Genomic DNA, 12,855 nt, shown 5'->3' on the forward strand with positions numbered 1-12,855 from the left:
AGGCGGCCTGTGTGGGGTGGATTCCCCATCCCTGGCCAGGCTGGGCAGGGCTGGGAGCCCCTGGGACAGTGGGAGGTGTCCCTGCCATGGCAGGGGTGGCACTGGATGGGCTTTAGGGTCCCTTCCACCCCAAACCAGGCTGGGGTTCCATGATTCCCTCCCCATTAAAGGCACACAGCTCAGTCTGATTGCAGGCTGAGAGGCTGCTCTCACTAATGGGGCATCGTAAACTATTCTTTTGTTCTTTTTTTTTCATCCTTTTCCCCTTTTGCCATGCCTAGCCTGCAGGATAACAGTGGGTTGGGCCCACACCTGACAATTTTCCCAGCTCAAGGCTTTGTCCTTGCTTTTGCATTTCCCTGGGGCAGTGGGAATTCCTCAGGCCAGGTGTTTAACACACACCTGTCTTGCACCTTAACCTGATTAAAAACCCAGTGAATTACAGCAGCACATCAGCTCACAGCACCATTCTCCTGCACTCTGGACCCTCAGTGACACACAAGAGCAGCACCATGAGACATTCCAGGTCTCTTAGAGGATGTCTGATCTGAGCATCCAGTCCTGCTGCCGCATTTTGACAAATGCTGAGTATTAATCCATTGTTGATTTATTTTAATGCAATAAAAACAATGTAATAACCAAGCTGGGTCTTTAGTGACCCTTCTCATAAAAGAGATCAGTTTCAATATAGCAAAAGGTCTCTTGGGAATTATGCTTTTGGCCTTAGAATGGTCAAATGGATCAAAGTAATGAAGTTAAAACAGCTTAGGAAGTTATTGCCTGTCACCTGAGCTGAACTGCAGTCTGGAGCTGCAGGAAATCACTGAGCTCTCCTCCCAGGTACCTCTGCTCCCCAGCTCTGACACTGCTCTGCCTCCCAGAGAGCCAGGTTAGCTCACTGATTTCACAGAAAATCAAATATTTCTGGCATTTGGCACCCAAACAGATTTGGCATGTGATGGGGAGAGACAGATCAAATGCCAGAACTCTTAGACTGGTTTGGGATGGGAGAGACCTTAAAGCCCATCCAGTGCCACCCCTGCCATGGCAGGGACACCTCCCACTGCCCCAGGTGATCCCAGCCCTGCCCAGCCTGGCCTTGGGCACTGCCAGGGATCCAGGGGCAGCCACAGCTGCTCTGGGCACCCTGTGCCAGGGCCTGCCCACCCTGCCAGGGAACAATTCCTCCCCAATATCTAACTAAGTGTATCCTCCTTCAGTTTAAAGCCATTGTCCTTTGTCCTGGGGCACAACAGAAGGGGAAAGTTGCCCTTTCTCTTGACAGAGATCTCCTTTGTCATCTGGATCATCATTATCTTCCCCATTGCCAGGCTGGACAGAGTAAACCAAGGGTCTCTGACATTTTTATGTTCAGTTAAGCTGGTGTTAGAGTGAAGCTGCTGCTCCAAGGGCAGCTGCCTCATTTCTCCCCCAGAACTCTGATCCTGACTCCCCCCTTCAGCCCAGGCATGGGAACAGGCACATAGAGTCTCTCCAGCTACAAGGGATCATAGCCCCACTCCCTTGCAGGACTAGAATGAACTCCTGTCACTAATCACATCCTCCAGATGTCCTAGGAGCTCTGGCAGCCTTGGTGCCACGACCACTTCCCCAGGGAGCCTGTGCCAGTGACCACCACCCTCTCAGTGAGGAGTCTTTACAAGAATATTTAAGGAGAAAGGATATTCAAGAATATTAAAGAAAATAAAAGCAGGGTCAGACAAAGCTCCTGTTCCATGTCAGAAGGTGATGTCTAGGGGAGAACACAACAGAGCAGGCACAAGACATTTTCCAAAATAGCTGCCCAGCCCTAAACCACTTTCACTTCAAGGACTTTCCACTCCTGTAGGGTCAACTTTAATGTGCATTTGGCAGACATAGGAGGAGCTGGATCCCATTTTGTAGTGGCACACTACACCATTAGCCCACCTTACTGGGGCACCTTTAAGCCACTCTGTGGATTAATTGTTATGCTGGATCAATTAGCTGAGCACAACCTGATTATTGCCCATATTGTTTGAGTGTGATCCCACTACCCAGAATCAGGAAGGCATTCCTTTCCCTGCTCTCAGGTTGCTGTTGATAATTGCTGCCCCAGATGTGCAGGGTGTCTCTGCTTCAGCCCATGCAGCTGAGGAACGAGTCTGGACTCTTCACTTTTCGGTCTTGAGGTTGTTTATTAATTCTTATCTATAAAATTTTCTTTCTGCCCAGCCGAGATCTGCTCAGCAGGGCAGCCACAGGCACTCTGTGCTGTCCTTTTATACTACAAACTACATATAACATATTTACACTTAATTCCCAATACCCATCACCTGTGTTAGACAGTGAGCTTCTACTCTAAACCCATCCCAAAGTGCCAACAGCACTGCAGAAAATGGAGAAGGAGGAGGAGGAGGAGGAGGAGGAGGAGGAGGAGGAGGAGGAGGAGGAGGAGGAGGAGAAGAAGAAGAAGAAGAAGAAGAAGAAGAAGAAGAAGAAGAAGAAGAAGAAGAAGAAGAAGAAGAAGAAGAAGAAGAAGAAGAAGAAGAAGAAGAAGAAGAAGAAGAAGAAGAAGAAGAAGAAGAAGAAGAAGAAGAAGAAGAAGAAGAAGAAAGGTTGGATATGCCCAAGTTCCTCCATCTTGTCCCCATAACCCCCATACCAAAAATCCTAAAATCTACATTTTCACACTGTGATCATTTTGTTATTACACCATTCAAACCTGTGTGACTTTCAGGTCCTCATACAAAGCTGGTAACTTGCTCCAGGGGTCATAATCAATTCCCCAGGTGCTCTGGGCTGTGTGCCAGGGTCTCTGAGCCCCCTGATGGGGGTCCTCAGCAACTCTGGACACCCAGAGGGATGCACTGAGCTCTGACACCCTGGGAGCTGGGAGCACTCACTGTCCCTGTGTTACTGCAGAGCACCAGGATGGTCTGTGCAGGTGAGAGCACAGATGTCTGACCCTGCTGCAGAGCCCTGGCTGGAGCAGGGCACAAACAGAGCAAGATTCATGGTGCCACAAACCCGAGTGAACACCACCAGAGGTGACACAGAGGTCACCCTACAGCTTCCCTTCCCAAAGCACTTTCCAAAGGGAGTAACAAAGTTACAGTTAATGCAATAGCCCATCCACGCAGCTGAAAATAGCTCCTGACCTGGAACACAGGATTTGTCCAAGTCTCTGGCTTAGGTCACATAGGAAGGTCCACTCAATCAGCAGAATTTCAGGCTGGCACTTTTTTGACAGCTGAAACTGCTGAATTAGTTTATGGCTAAAAAAAGAATGCCAGGAAGATATTTTGAAAAGTGCTGCACTCGGAGGCCTTCATCAGAGGTGAGCTAAACTTAGAGGGGCTGAGGTAGGAAGAGGAGAGTGTGAGTGACACCTCTGAGGGACAGCTCCATCCTCTGGGGACCGCGCTCCTGCCTGCAGTGCCTGGCCTGTCCTGAGGGGAAGGAAAAATGGGATCATTCCAGGCACCAGCTCTGTTAGAGCCCTGATGCACTTAAATATTTAGAGCAAAATCTTATTTCCTTTTAAAAAGGATACTGCCAAGTGTTTCACATTCATTCTTCTTCCATAGCCAAAAGGAAAATGAATTTTAAAAACGGAGCAGTCGTAGACAGTCTCCCAAGGAAATTTAAATTGGGAAGTGCAAACCATCCAACAGCAGTTTGGGATGAGTCCTTGTGTCTCTGAGTTATCCAACATCAGTCTGGGATGTGTCCCTGTGTCTCTTCCTTCATCCAACACCAGTTTGGGATGTGTCCCTGTGTCCCTGGGTTATCCAACACCAGTTTGGGATGTGTCCCTGTGTCCCTGGGTTATCCAACACCAGTTTAGGATGTGTTCCTGTGTCCCTGGGTTATCCAACAGCAATTTGGGATGTGTCCCTGCATCACCCAACACCAGTCTGGGATGTGTCCCTGTGTCCCTGCCGTGTGTCCCCTGTGTCCCCTGCTGTTTGCTGTGCCTCCTAAGGGCTGTCCTGTCCCCCTGAGTCACCCGAGCCCCGGCTCCGTTCAGCACTAACGAGGGCAGAGGTGTGAAGTGACTCAGGGCACAGGAAGGCACTGAACGCTTCTCAGGCCCTCACAGTGAATCCTGCAGCCCCAAAACATTCTGAGCAGAGCAGGGAGAGCCCAGAGGGAAGGGTTTGCTCTTCAGAACTTTTCTGTGCACCGTGTCCTGGCACACCTCATCCCTGATTCTACAAGAGGAAGAGTTATCTGTTACTGCATCAGCAGCCTCTTATTTACAGGGCTTGGATGGCTCCCATCCAAACAGGGCTTCAGGAGTGCTGGAAACAATTCAGGTGTTCCACCATGACTGTTCTACATCAGAATACTCTGTATTTTTGTAGTAATATTTTTTTCCTTTGGCCATGATGATACTGAAGTGTCATTTTCACAGAGGTCAAGTGAGATTCAAGCCCCTCTGTGCTATTCTGAGGAGTACAAACACTGCTGGGTCAGCTCTTTGCCTGCAGCTAAACCATAAATGTCACATTTTGGTGCAATTTTGTGAAAAACAAGCAGGCTAAAGGAGTGCCCACCGTCACTGCAGGCTTAAAACTCACAGCGTTCATCTACTGACATCAGTGCAGAGCCATTGAACAGAATCACAGAACGTGGAAGAAACCTTGAAGATCCTCTCATTCCACCCCTGCCATGGCAGGGACACCTCCCACTGTCCCAGGGTGCTCCCAGCCCTGCCCAGCCTGGCCTTGGGCACTGCCAGGGATCCAGGGGCAGCCACAGCTGCTCTGGGCACCCTGTGCCAGGGCCTGCCCACCCTGCCAGCGTGTTTTCTTAATATCTAACTCAAAGCATTTAAATCTAAATCTGTTATAGCCTTTCCCTGAGGTACAGAAGGACAATATTGATTGTCCCATGGTTTTGCTTTCCCTCTCAGGCTGGGCTGAGCTGCTGCTCCTCTGTATTTATACCTGTGCTACGTGCAACAACATTTTTGTTCCAGTGTAAAATGTGACTCACAGCAGTAAATTTGAGCATTGCATGCTCAACATCTTCTGTGTTTTACCCATGGCAGTGAAACAAGACTAGACAGCTGATTTAATATAAAGGCTCTGGACCTACAGGATATAAGGCCAGGATGGATGGCTGCCCCTGGATCCCTGGAAATGTCCCTGGAAGTGTCCCAGGCCAGGCTGGACAGGGCTGGGAGCAGCCTAGGACAGTGGGAGGTGTCCCTGCCATGGAATGGGCTTCAATGTCCCTTCCTGGGACTCAGTGTACCAACCTACAGACATTGTCATTAAAAACAAATACAGACTCACACCAGGGGCCAGGAGGAGAGCCTGCTGTGTCCAGAGGACTCACAGAGCTGGATGAATGGGGCAGCTTTGGGCTGAATCCCTGGATTTGAGCAGCCCCCATTCCTGGCTCTGCTCCATCCCGCCCCTTCCCCAGGCATTCCCACACCACCACCTCGCTTGGTTCTCAGTTCATGGACAAAAACACCTCATGCTCTAAAAAAGCTTCTTTTTCTAAGAAACCAAAATGAGCAGCAGTGGCTCCCAAGGGCTCCAACAGCTCTGAGCCACCCCCCTGTGGGGCATTCACATTCTCTGATAAAATCCCTTCACCCAGGATTTTTCTCCTGGAAAGCTGAGGAGCCTCAGAGAAAAGGGAAACAATTCTTATCTCATTTGCTTCTCCTGTGTTGTGCTCATGTGCAATGTGTTTGGAGATTGTTTACCCACAGGTGATTGTTCCATTGCATTCTGCTGGGAGTTGTTTTCACTCTTTGGCCAATCAGGGCCAAGCTGTGTCAGGACTCTGGAGAGAGTCAGGAGTTTCATTATTATCTTTTTAGCATTCAGTAAGAATCCTTTCTGTATTCTTTAGTATAGTATTCTTTAATAGAATATAGTACATTCTTCAATAGAATATAGTATTATATATATTCTATATAGTATATATTATATATAGTTAATATATAATTATATCAATATATTATATTAAAATATATTAAATATATTCTTTAATATAATATAGTATTATAAAGTAATAAATTAGCCTTCTGAGAACATGGAGTCAGATGCATCATTCCTGCCTTCATTGGGGCATTCCCAACAAATACAAAACCCCTGTCCAGGATCTGAGTCTGCCATGGGCACTGTCACAGCAGCTCAACCTGCCATGGTCACTGTCACAATAGGACACAAAATGAACACACATGCTGAGATGTCCAAGGCAAAAAAGGCACATTTATTTCTGGACCTCAATATTTATGGAATTCCAAAAGTGACCATGGATTGGAGGATGAGATTGCCACCTCTCCGACCACACTGGTCAAACCAACAGTCCAATTCTCTCCTCCTCCAGAAAGGAATGCAAAACAATCATTATTTACATGAAAAGTCAGTGAGAAACTCTATTTTGAAAATGTAAACATCAGAAGGCTTAGAAGAACTTCAGAACAGGGTGACAGCCACTGTCACAGCAGCTCAGTCTGCCGCCTGTGAATGTCCCTCCCCAGTGCCAGCACTGCCACACCAAACAGGTGGGGAACAACAGAGCACATGGAAAGGAGCTAAAACCAAAATTTACACACCGTTTGTACAGCAGGGATGGAGTTTATTAATCCAGTGGAACTGGAACGGTTGTGCTCAGTGTGTGCCTCCCCCAGCACAGCGTTATGTCCACCACAGTTACCTTCACCTGGGCTCACAAGCTTCTGTCAACTCTCCCTGCAACAGAAACGCTGCCCTTGATAACAGGGAATTCCCATTTCCCATGGAAAAGAGCTCTGCTGTCAATCACTGCTCACAATTTCAAGTATCACCCCAACACAGCATTAATCTGCTTTCTTGCACTCTGAGCTTATTTAATTACCTGGTCAGGTTATCAACAGGGATAAAGTCTCATGGAATTACAGGGTTTAGGCCAGGCATGGGGTCAGTGGGGCAGGGATGGAGGAGCTCACAGCCCTGTGCCCTCACACAGCAACAAGGGAAGAGGCCAGACACCAGTGTGGGGTAAAACAGCTGTTATTTCCCATTGGAAATGATGCAACTTTCCTAACTAATTGTTTTAATTAATTGCAACCAGTGCCCACTTTCAGCTAGCACTATTTAAGTTTCTTCACAAGCTCTTACAATTTCTTTGATCACTAAATAACCAAAACCTCAAGTTTGCTAAAAGTAACGCTGCCAAGCTTCAATACACAAAGCCAAAGGGAGTTGGAGATTGGACATCTGGGACCTTAAATTTATGACCCTTCAAGGGTGTTGAAGCAAGCAGAAAATGCAGAGGAGATTAAGGCCTGGAAAGCTGGAGATTCCCTGACTGAGAAAAAGATTATAAAAGTAATAAAGTATGGGGACCAGATTAGCGTGAAGTGTGAGAAATTAACAACCAAGAGCAGAGAAAACGGTAACTAATGAAGAGAATTATGTAACCTAGAGCCAATGAACACTAATTTGTTTGCTAAAATGTATAAATAAATTGAAAAGTTTTGTATTAGTGTTGGTGCAGAGGCTGGAGCTTTGTCAGCCACACACAAGGATACAGTAATGCCTTAGTCACTAACAGTGTCACACAGCCTCGGAGTGAGCCTTACTGATCCCAGGGACTTTGGGGCACCTTGGGAACAATCCCAGAGGCACCAGCTCTGCCCAGGGCTGCCCCAGCTCGGCCCCACGCTGTGCCTGTGCCTGGCCCTGCTCCGAGCCCTGACAGCCCCTCAGTGACAGCGGTGTGACCACCAGAGCCTGTCCCTGCACCTGCACCTGAACCTTCCTGTCCCTGCACCTGAACCTGCCCCTGCACCTGTCCTGTACCTACACCTGAATCTGTCCTTGTTCCTTCACCTGAACTTGTCCCGCACCTGTCCCTGTCCCCTCACCATCACCTGGCCTTACACCTACACTTGTACCTACACCTATAGCTATGCCTGTCCCTATCCCTGCCCTTATCTTGTTCCTATTCCTGCTTCTCCTCCTGGTCCTTCTCCCTCTCCTTCTTTTCCCTTTCCTTTCCCTTTCCCTTCCCGCTGCCCGCCCCTCAGGCGCCGTCGCCATTTCCCGCCGTGTGGGCAGGGCCGCGGTGCGCGCCGGGAGCGGGCGGGGCGGCGGCGGAGCGCGGGCTGGGTACGGCCGGGCCGAGAGCGCCGAGTCCCGAGGGGATCCCCCTGTCCTGAGGGGAAAGTGCCTGTCCCACCGCGATCCCCCTGTCCTGAGCGGATCCCGCCTGTCCCACCGCGATCCCCCTGTCCTGAGGGGATCCCGCCTGTCCCACCGCGATCCCGCCCATCCCCGCGCCCCTGACGCCGCGTTTGCCTTGCAGGAGGCCCAGGATGGCGGAGAGACCGGAGGACCTGAACCTGCCCAACGCCGTCATCACCCGCATCATCAAGGAGGCGGTGGGTGCCGGGCCCCGCGGCCCAGCGGAGCCCCGGGAGATCCCGGCCCTGGAGGCCCCGGCCCCGGCCCCTGCTGTGTCCCCGCCCGCGGGGCTCTGCCCTGGGCTGTCCCCCTGGGGTACCGGGGCTGCGGCCCCCTCACTGCAGCTGTACCGGTGCAGCTCCCGCAGTGGCACTGTGAGAACCAGGCCCCCTAAAACTTCAGTACACAAGTCCGTGTCTATATAAAAATCCAGAATAACTCCCATTGGTTAGTTTACTTGGTTTGGTCTGGAGCTGTGAGGTGTTGCTGGGTGGGTCTGGGCCTGGCAGGCATGTCAGGAGCTGGGCAGTCACAGGATGAGTTACCTGCAGACAGTGGCCAGACCCCAAATGCCAGAGTCACTCGCTTCTGCTCAGCTTTGTTCCTTTGAGGGACACATTCCCACTGCCCTGGGCTTCCACTGGGAGCAGAGCTCCTGTGACAGCACCCAGAGCAGTTCCCAGTTCTTCTGAGCCCTCTGAGTGCCTTAACACACTGGCACTTCAGTTTTGGAGTTTGTTTTTAGCAGCTGCTGATAAAAGTTGTATTTGTTTTTCAGCTTCCTGATGGAGTCAATATTTCCAAAGAAGCCCGGAGCGCGATCTCCCGAGCAGCGAGCGTGTTTGTGCTCTATGCAACATCATGGTAAGGACTTGGTGCAGCAATCACTGGGGCACTTGATTGATAATTCATCTCTGCTGGCCTGAGGACTCTTTCCCAGTGTTGTTTTTCTGTATTTTCTGTTTATATAAATAAACCAGTCTGCCAGGCTGCAGCAGGTGGGTTGGACTGCTCAGAGCAGCCCGTGGGAAGGTAGCTGGGCTCTGAACACAGCCATGTCCCAAAAAGAGGGGTCCCAAACTGCCATTAGCCTTAGAACGTGGCTGCACAGCCTTCGTGGCAAAGGCAGGGGCACTTGACTCATTGTCAGGCTCTTCATCATGAAGCTGTGTTAGGGAAAGAGCTGCCACAGAGGGCACAGTCACATTTTGGGGTGGTTTGGCATAATCTCTGCAGGCAGTCACTTCTCTCGTGTCAGGTGCTTCTAGGGCTGTGTGGAACTGTCACAGTCAAGGTTCAGGCTTTCTCCTTCTCCTGCTCATAGAAAAGGTCTGTGCAAGCAGAAACTAACACTGTGAGAAAGCACAGACAGCCAGTGTAAACAAAAATGTCTCAAACCTTCTTTAGTAAATGATAAAAAAACCCTAAATGTTTTGTGGATGGCTTTTTTAAGTTGCTTATGACTTGATTATTAAAGTCAAGATGGAATTGCTAACAGTTCCCTATTACCTCTCTTTTTGGTTCTCCCTAGTGCAAATAACTTTGCCATGAAGGGGAAGAGGAAAACCCTGAATGCTGGGGACGTGCTCTCTGCCATGGAGGAGATGGAGTTCCAGAGATTCGTGGCCCCTCTGAAGGAATCCCTGGAAGGTACCGTGCTCCATGAGTGCCCAGGGACTCTGAGGCACTGAGTCCTGTTTCCTCCAACGCTGGACAAGCAACACTTATTGCCTGTCTTGTTTCTCTTCTCTTTGCCCAGCATCCTCCACTGCAGTTTGCCTGGGGAGTAACTAATGTGCACCTTAACGGGACTGGGATAACATTATTGCACAACTGATGAGGATTGAGAAAGTCTCATCTGCTCTCACTCCCCTATTATGTTATCTAAGGAAAGCCGTAGGTGCTGCCTGTAAATGTGACCTCCTGCATCCTTTTCAGCATTTTTCTGCTGAAATTTAACCTGATTTCCTATGGAGCTGCTCAGCACAGCTCAGCTCGTAGGGTGAGTTGTGCTCTGAGTTCCCTGCTCCCCTCCAAAGCCAGGAGAGCAAGTGGACGTTGGATCTCAGCCACTGACCTGTCTGTGCTGTGCCAAGCCCTCACTGTTCCCTCTCCTCAGTTTACAGGCGGGAGCAGAAAGGAAAGAAAGAGGCCAGGAAAGATAAAGACAAGAAGGCAGACTCGGAGGAGCAAGATAAGAGCCGAGAGGAGGACAATGATGATGACGATGAAAGGATGGAGGAGGAAGAACCAAACGATGAGGAAGAGGTGGACAACTGAGCTGGGGTGTGCTCAGAGGGATGTAAAGGCTGTAAATCGACCTTGCTGCGTCCCCTGGAGTGTCCTTTAGAGCTTTGTACTGCCCTCTGTGGCCTGTCCCTTTTGGCTGGAATTTGTACATAAAGGACTGTGCTGAAGCTTTTCCCTGGCACGGTGGCTCCTCCCTGTGCCTGCTGGGCTTTGGCTCTCCCCAGGCTATGGGCATGCACTTCCTGGGCTTTTGATGCTGGGCTGGCTCTGAAAGAGAGGAAAAAAGCACTGGTGGGTGCTCAGTGCAGAAACTGGCCAGGAGAACATGAGAGTCTTGAAGATGAGGGGCTGAATCCATTCACAAATCACTTCTGGGGCGTAGAATGTAGGTGATGATGTCCAGAGGCTTGGGAGCTGCACATTGAAGCTTTTGATCCAGTTGAGTTGTTTGTTTCCCTTTGTTTCCTTGCATCCTGGCTGTGCCTCCTCTGCCTGCTGTGCTGTGACAGTGACACTGTGTCCTCCAGCCTCAGGGTGGCTGCACAGGGACCACGAGTTCACTCACTGACTCACCCAGACTAACCCAAATCTGAAAAACACGGGGTAAACTGTACAGTGACAGTGCATTGAGAGACAAAGAGGAGATGATTCAAAATCTGGAGCACAAGGAGGGCTCAGATGAGGAGCAGGGCTGAAAACAGGTGGCTTTGTGCCATGCTGGGGGTGTGACAGCTCAGTGCCACACTGGGGTCTGGTGGTCTCACCTGCAGCAAGCTGAGATGTGCTAGAGCAGAGTGGGGAATTGTGGTTGTCTTTTCCCCTTTTCCCAGTTGGGATGGGCTAATTCCATCCCAGGGGTGCCTGGGCAGGGCGTGTGTGCCCACCCAGGGGCCCTTGTGGCTTCACAAAAGGCCCCTGCAGGAAGGAAGGGTTGAGAGAAGCTCTTGGTGACCCTTGTGCTGGTTTAGGTTTGTGTTTTTCCATTTGAACTCTTAGTTCTGATGCCTTTTCTCCCTCAGGAAGTTTTAGATAAATTTAAAACCCCCAGGTTTTGATGATGTGCAGTTTTGAAATAGCACTTGTGAGGAATCCTGGATCCTTTCCACCAAAAAATGGTGGCAGCTGCCCACAAGAACCACCCTGCCCTCCTGCTTTTCTGGCTCGCTGGATTTTCACACGCACACAAGCCCAGCTTCTGAAAAGAACTGAACCAACACAGATTTTCTGCTGTCGAGTTTCTGCTGGCATCCAGTCGGGCTGTGCAAAGTCTCAGCTGATGATGTGTTCCCCACATTTCTGATAAACACCCACCTTCCAGCTCTTTTCCTCTCTTTTTTTTTTTTTTTTTTTTTTTCTCTTCAGCACATATCTGGGGTGCATATTCTGGAAGGGAATGAGATCTAAATAAAACCAGCTTTTTTTTACAGAAATGGGTGTCTCATATTTTGGTCAGTTATAAAATGAGCAGGTTGTGGTTGCATAAGTGGGATGGGAGCAGGAAATGCTCAGGTTTCTGGAGCAGCCGACATGGAGGAGGATGAGGGGACGATGAAGGCTGCTGCAGCCTGGCCTGTGTGAGAGGAGGAGGGACTGTGGAAAGGAGGAGGGGATTTCCAGGTCACTGATGTTTGCTGGGGGAAGGAGCTGTCAGCTCCAGGGAGAGGCTCCAGGCTGGGGGGATCATCCAGGATCTGGATCCAGGGTTTCTGCACCGGAGTGAGCCAGGGAATGGTGCTTTGGTGGGGGAGCTGCAGAATTCCTGCACTAAACCTGATCCTGGCATCTCCCCTGCTCTGAGAGACCAAGGCAGGGCTCTGGGCTTCCCCCAGCACCCCAAACCCTGCTCCAGGTGCCTCTGCAGCACCCCAAACCCTGCTCCACACCACCACAGCCTCTCAGCCATGCTCCTTAAACCAAACACTGCAGCACTCCAAACCCTCACAGCAGCCCAATGCCCTGTCCCAGCCACTCCAGAATCCTAAAACCTGGCTCCAGGTCCTCCCACAGCACCCTAGAACTGGACTGCATAGCCCTCCAGCACCCCAAAACCCTGCTCCATGTCCCCCTCAGCACTCAAAACCTAGCTCTGGGTCCTGCAGCACCCCAGAACTTTGCTCCAGCCTCCATGAACCCCCAAAACCTGCCTTCTTCCCCTCCCATCATTCCAAAAGCCCTGTTCCGTGTCCTCCAGAACCCCAAAACCTGGCTGTGAGTCCCCCTGCAGCACGCCCAAACCTGGCTCCAGGTGCCCCTACAGCACCCCGGGACTGGATTGCTTGGCCCCAGCACACAGAGCTGCCCCCGCAGCACCGCGAGGCCGTGCCCCGTGCCCCCCCCCCCGGGCCCATCCCTGCCCTGGACCCCAAATCCCGGCCCCAGACCCCCAAATCCCAGCCCCAGACCCCAAATCCCGGCCCCAGACCCCAAA

General features: G+C 50.6%; 1 protein-coding gene across 2 annotated transcripts; it reads left to right on the forward strand.

Annotated features, from left to right (window-relative positions):
* Positions 1-8,064: 8,064 nt before the first annotated feature.
* Positions 8,065-11,836, forward strand: POLE3 (DNA polymerase epsilon 3, accessory subunit). Of its 2 annotated transcripts, XM_059486636.1 has the most exons (5): positions 8,065-8,102; positions 8,299-8,374; positions 8,956-9,041; positions 9,709-9,827; positions 10,304-11,836. In XM_059486636.1, exons 2-5 carry the CDS (start codon positions 8,309-8,311, stop codon positions 10,525-10,527), a joined length of 495 nt encoding a protein of 164 aa, XP_059342619.1. In that variant the 5' UTR covers positions 8,065-8,102; positions 8,299-8,308; the 3' UTR covers positions 10,528-11,836. The 2 variants fall into 2 exon arrangements, with proteins under 2 accessions (XP_059342619.1, XP_059342620.1); XM_059486637.1 differs by lacking the exon at positions 8,065-8,102 and having other exon boundaries at positions 8,113-8,374; positions 10,297-11,836.
* Positions 11,837-12,855: the final 1,019 nt, after the last annotated feature.

This window comes from Ammospiza nelsoni, chromosome 20, assembly GCF_027579445.1.
Source record: "Ammospiza nelsoni isolate bAmmNel1 chromosome 20, bAmmNel1.pri, whole genome shotgun sequence".
Taxonomy (NCBI): Eukaryota; Metazoa; Chordata; class Aves; order Passeriformes; family Passerellidae; genus Ammospiza; species Ammospiza nelsoni.